General features: G+C 44.5%; 1 protein-coding gene across 1 annotated transcript in view; it reads right to left on the bottom strand.

Moving 5' to 3' along the window:
• Positions 1 to 1,230: 1,230 nt before the first annotated feature.
• The window catches only part of CABP7 (calcium binding protein 7), a 47,906-nt gene continuing 43,136 nt past the window's right edge, over positions 1,231 to 6,000 (bottom strand). Inside the window, exons 3-5 of the mRNA XM_007434787.2 lie at positions 5,695 to 5,807; positions 4,312 to 4,465; positions 1,231 to 1,380 (exon numbers count right to left, since the gene is read on the bottom strand). Coding sequence (XP_007434849.1) covers positions 1,253 to 1,380; positions 4,312 to 4,465; positions 5,695 to 5,807 — 395 coding nt within the window. The 3' untranslated portion in view covers positions 1,231 to 1,252. The remainder of the gene's footprint in view (positions 1,381 to 4,311; positions 4,466 to 5,694; positions 5,808 to 6,000) is intronic.

Below are 6,000 nucleotides of genomic sequence, written 5' to 3'. Positions count from 1 at the left end.
CACCACCAGGACAGGTGGCCCAGAAAACAGTAGGGATCAAATTCTCCATCACATCAAAGTTGCTGCTACCAAAGAAACACCCCAATCTGGCCAGATCACACTACACTGGGCTTTAGGATGGTGAAACAAATTATTTCAGTGGTGCCCTATGGTCTTTTATATACATTGCTGCAGCTTTCCTCAACCTGGTTGTGAGGTCCAGATGTGTGGACCTCAAAGCTCTCAGAATTCCTCAGCCAGCATGACAACGGTTGAGTTGAAGTCCATATCATTGGAGGACCTCCAGGTTGGGGAACGTTGCCTTACGCTGATGTTGCGCATTGAAGGTAGAAAGCACAATAGGAAGTGGAGTCTCTGCCATCTTCAGGAACACAGTAACCCATTGCCCCCTTGAGGAAGAGTTTCTCCACGCCTCGTGTGGCCTGCCATGGAAAATCCACAAGCAGTGGTGATGAGAGGCTCCACTCAGGCCACCCCCAAGTGTGCCAGTCTCCTCCTCCTCCAAGCAAGCCAACATTTCTGGCGCCTTCCATCCAAACAACCCTGGATCGACCCTCAACAGGCTCCAGTAAGCCCCCACCCCACCCCAGATTGGGAATGGAGGGGGAAAAAGTGCATAGATGCTGGGGAAAACCTGCCAAGAGGAGGTTGGAGGAGGTTACAAACAGAGAATGATTTGTGGTCCAGCCCTTGTCGTGTTGATGGTCATGCAAATGCCTGAATCTTGGATAGAAAATCCTGACGCGTATGTATTGCTTAACTGATTATTCGGTTTATCATAAATATATATATATATATTATATTTGTATATAGAATATTTTATATATTTTGTAAGATCCTACTATCTGATTATAAAAGCACACGGTATTGCATTACTCGGATTAGGAAGGGGGTGGTGGAAGAGGGTCTCCATGCACTTTCACATGCTTTCAAAGTTTAGTTTAAAAGTTCCACCATGCGGGTCCCAGTGACTCCCCTCAGCTTGGCTGAGTGGGACCAGCCTGGGGAAACCATGCTATCTGTTGAGAAGACAGCTGTATCTCCAGTGGGGAGGAAACCCCAGAGAGAGGAGAAAGGGAAGGTGAATTTGTGTGTGTGTGTATGTGTGTGTGTGCAGTTTTGCCCTGGAGGAATTACAGTTTCCCCCAGCCCTGGGTCCTTGTGGCTAAAGGTATTTATAGGTACGTCTATTGGTTTCTTCAAAGGAAGTCCATCTGTTCATCAATCCGGTCATCCGCTCCTTCTCCAGCAGTTACTTCATCCCACTTCTCAGCACCTGGTTGGCGGCAATGAGCATGACGCTGATGATGAATGCGATGGCGAAAGCACAGATGAGGCTTTTCCGGACGCACGTCTGTCTGATCTGTTGATTTGAGCAGGCTGAGGAGGAAGTGGAGAGGAAGAAGGGTCATCACGGGGCAAGATTATGAGGGAGGGCAGCGAGAAAGGGAGAGAAAGACGGGAGGGGGAGAAAGAAGAAGAGACCGTTGGCATCTCTTAGTAATAATGCCAACATCGATTCTCTAAACCAGTGTTTTTCAAACTTGGCAACTTTAAGAGGTGTGGACTTCAACTCCCAGAATTCCCCAGCCAGCCATCATGGCTAGGGAATTCTGGGAGTTGAAGTCCACACCTCTTAAAGTTGCCAAGTTTGAAAAACACTGCTCTAAACTGTGAATTAGAATCTTTGAACCAACATCTACTAAGGCACACCCCACTCCATAAGCACTTCAGTCTCTTTGCCCAAAGGATCTATGAGACATGGCTCATGCTATGCAAACATGGATGCTGTTTCTTTTCACTATCAGACAATGGGAACCAATAACATGTCCTTAAACCTTTATTTTTCAGGAGCACCTCTCTCTCTCTACACACACACACACAAACACACACATACACATACAGGTAGTCCTCGACTTACAACCACAATTGCAACCGGAACTTCCATCACTAAGCAATGCGGTCGTTAAGTGAGTTGCACCCAATTTTACGATCTTTTTTGCCGGGGTCATTCAAGCAAATCTGGCTTCCCTCATTGACTTTGCTTGTCGGAAGCCCCTTGGGAAGGTTGCAAATGCCAATCACGTGACCCTGGGATGCTGCAACTGTTGTAAATATCCACTATTTGTATATAGACTCCTAGCAACCATTTAGATAGGTAAATATACACTATACCAGTTGCCAAGCACCCAAATTTTGACCACGTGACTGCAGGGACACTATGACAGTCATAAGAGTGAGGACCAGTCATAAGTCACTTTTTTCAGCACCATTGTAACTTTGAACGGTTGTTAAATGAATGGTCGTAAGTCAAGGACTATCTGTATAAAAAAATGGAATATTGCAAAACATATTGCAAGTCAGGCAAAACATTTTCAAAATGGCAACTGCAGAGCATTTTTCTCAGATTAGTCCAATTCAGTTCTTTTTTGCCCACTCCCGTATATTGTATACATATACTTGTATATTACATGTAAGGGTATTTTTAGAATCTGAGAAAGAAAAGGGAGCTTTTTCAAAACATGGCAAATGAGGAACAGACATTTCATCTTATCTTTTAAGCAAGACCACGGCCCATTCATCAGGGAACCTAGCAGAAAGAACTTCAACTTACAGGGACCCCCACCTTAAAGTATAATATACTTTATTATACTTTAATAAATATAACAGAATTTCAATTTTCTTATTTAGTGTCCAAAATTCTGTAATCTAATCCCTTCTTCCTGGCGTTAATACTGATTCATAAGACGCTGCAGACATTGTAGGAAGAGAATGGTTTTAATCTATGGTGGCAGATGGAAGAATCATGAAATCCCCACAGTGGAGGATTGCGAAAATGTCACCACTGCACGGTTGGAAGACCTATAGGGCCAAGTTAGGGCCAGATCACCATGGAGAAAACCTATCTAAATGGTTGCTAGGAGTCAAAAACAATTCAATGGCACATAATCAGTCAATCAATATGGCAGGATGGGTCGATGCAAAGCCACTGTTCTCCCTCTCAGCTCCTACCACATTGGTCCTGAGTCCTACAGCTCTGCCCTAGGTACTCAGTGCTTTTGATAGAAGCTATTCCTTGTGTTCTAAGGAGGAAAATCCATTCAGAAGTCCTGTGCTAGAAAACCTCCTAAGGTAGGCCTGGCCAAGTGGCACTCCCAGTTCCATCTACAACCTGCCTTTTCTGTGATGTTCAGGGATCCATTGCCACTGATGGATACACCGCCCGGGAACTCATTAACTGCTACAACCGAGTCTTGTTATCTTGGCTTGCAAAGCAACACTTACACCTGGTCCTCAAGCCCAGAAGGAAGATTCTCTCCCTGTCTAGGGAAGACTTCTTCCTTCAGTTTCTGGGATTTGATCTGAAGTCTGGAGGTCTGCAGCCAATGTCATCAATCCTGAACTATGTGAAGCAGTAGTTGGCTTGCTATAAGCCAACTTCCTCTGTACCTGAGGGTAGGTTCCTTGACCCACTCCCTCTGTATTTAGCCCAACAGCAGGCAGATAAGGATGAAGAACCCCAATGACCTACTGAGAACCCACTAGAACATGTTTAATTTGCCTTGCAGATCTTTGGTTTTCACAGTACAGTTTGAGTTCCAATTCCAGGGCTAAATTTCAACCTGGGAAACTGCTTCTCATCAGATACAGGTAGTCCTTGCTTAACGACGCTTCATTTCACAATGGTTCAAAGTTACAATGGCCTTGGAAAAAGTGCTTTACGACCCATACTTGCACTTATGACCGTCACAAACCATCGCACCCCTCCACAGTCACATGATTGCAATTTGCAACCTTTTTATGATGGTCAGTAAGCAAATCACATGGTCATTAAGCAAATTCCAGCAAAAAAGTCCATTGGGGAAGCTGGATTCACTTACTGACCATGTGATTCGCTTAACAACCATTGTAAAAAGGGTCATAAAATCGGCCCAGACATGTGATGACTTGCTTAACAACCATCCTACTTAATGACCAATTTTCAGGTCCCTATTATGGTTGTTAAGTGAGAACTACCTGTAGCAATAAGTGCACTGCTTTGGATCCTTACCATAACTGTAACTAGTCCAAAAGATTTCTCAGAATAACTTGCAGCAACTCCTGGAATTTATATAGGAGAAAGAGAAAGGTGATTGGTTCCTTCCAGGTATCTAGTAGCTAGAAGGTTTCTGCTGTGGGTTTGAAGAACCCGCAGCTCCTTTTGGGCTGTTTGGTGGCATGGTGAGCAAGAATCTGATGCCCAACTCCCTTGGCTTCCAATTTACCTCTGGTTCCCCCAACAATCTGAGTCCCAAGAAAAAGTTCACTTACTTTCCACGTCAACTGGACACTCCTCTGCATTCCCCATGTGACTTTCCTCCTCCGTCATGATAATATTTTCAATGTCCTTCATGGAGAGGTGCTCACAGAAGGTGTCATACAGCAGCCGTTTCAGCTCATCAACCGTCAGCTTTTGCATGTCGCACTGCAGAGGAAGAATAGTCATTACACAGCTTCTGATGCCAGTATGGAGTTTGATGTTGAGACTGTACATTTACACATGCAGAAACACTGGGCAAAGAACCTGTTGGGATCTCTTCCCTTGATGAACCTCATATCCTCTTTTATACTGCAAATCTTGGCTCTCCAGTCCTTCAGGAACTGTATGTACCTCAGGGTGGAATGGATGGGTTCATGGCATTGCAAGCTCAGAGAACATCAAGAACCCAGCATCTTTAGTCCTCCATTTTACCCCAACAACCTCCTCATGTTTTCATTTAATTTAGTTTCATCCTTCATACCATTCTTCTGGGGAAAAGAGCACATTACCACTGGAACAACCCTTCCCCAGTTCTCAAGCCTGGGCATCAGAGAATCAGAGTGGGTAGGGTTGTCAGAGAACGTCTCCTGCTCAGACAGGATCTGCTGAAGAAAATTCCCATGTGGACGCCTATTTACAGAAGCCATTCCAGTTGTGTTGACTATCCATTATACTTTCCTTTGGTCTTTGGTAGATAAAAAATTAGGTGGAATATTTGGCTCTTGGTTGAGCCAAAACTGCCCACTCCCAGATTTCTGGGAACTGCAATTTTGTGAGAGAGCTGACACTTGGGAGCCCATGTATCACGTGGTGTGAATCTGGTCAGCATATCAGCACTTTTGGGTGGGCTAGGAATCTTGGACACAATTTGTAGCCAAAACCAAGGCTGAAACCAGGATGTTTCAGAACACAGAGCAATTTTACGTGTTAGATCTAGTTTAGATTTAGTGTAAGTGCAGTTTAGATTTAGGCTGAACAGCTCTTCAGCTGGAAAGACCTCTCTAAAGTAGAATATATGGCCACCCAAGTAGAGAGGTTGACCTATTAAGAAGTGACCTTGGGTTTTAAGACCTGAACCTGAACCAACCTGCAGAACAGTTTTCCAAAAATTGATACCCTCCAGATGAAGTTGGATTTTGGCTCAGAATTCTGAGCCAACATGTGATTCCCTGGATTGGGGAAGGTTGCATGATATCATCAAACCACTCTCACAATGCTTGCTCTCTCTCCCCATGCCATGGAAATGGAAAAGATGAAGAACATGACAAAATTAAGGGAACCAATGGTGTTCTACCTCCTGGAGAAATGCAAAGGAAAAAATGCATCTGGGTACAAACGTCTGCAGGGAAATGAAGAAGAGGGCCAGAGGGATCGGGAATGGGGTCTTTCCTTACCTTCCAGAACACAGTGTCAAAGTCAGCGCCATGAAACTTCTCGGGAATGCCTGATGTGGAAAGTTTGGGACCAAGTAACGTCACAAACTCTTCAAAGTCCACTTGTCCATCGCCTAGAAATGAGAGGGGCAATCACAGGTGACATGAAGCAAGTATAGGGTTGCAGATTAACTTGTTTGTGAAAGACAATAGTGTATCCAGCATGTTGTGGGGGAATGAGGAGGAGAAGGAGTAGAAAGTTTTTCCTCCTACTATGATCTGCCCACTGGTATGGATGGCACTGGAGGAATTTCTACCAGATGGATA

The sequence above is a fragment of the Python bivittatus genome, unplaced genomic scaffold (genome assembly GCF_059951505.1).
Source record: "Python bivittatus isolate LINGU-HERP-01145 unplaced genomic scaffold, Pbiv_v1 ctg000280_np1212, whole genome shotgun sequence".
Lineage (NCBI taxonomy): Eukaryota > Metazoa > Chordata > Lepidosauria > Squamata > Pythonidae > Python > Python bivittatus.
The sequence above is the reverse complement of the archived record's forward strand: the minus strand, read 5'-3'. Positions and strand labels throughout refer to the sequence as shown.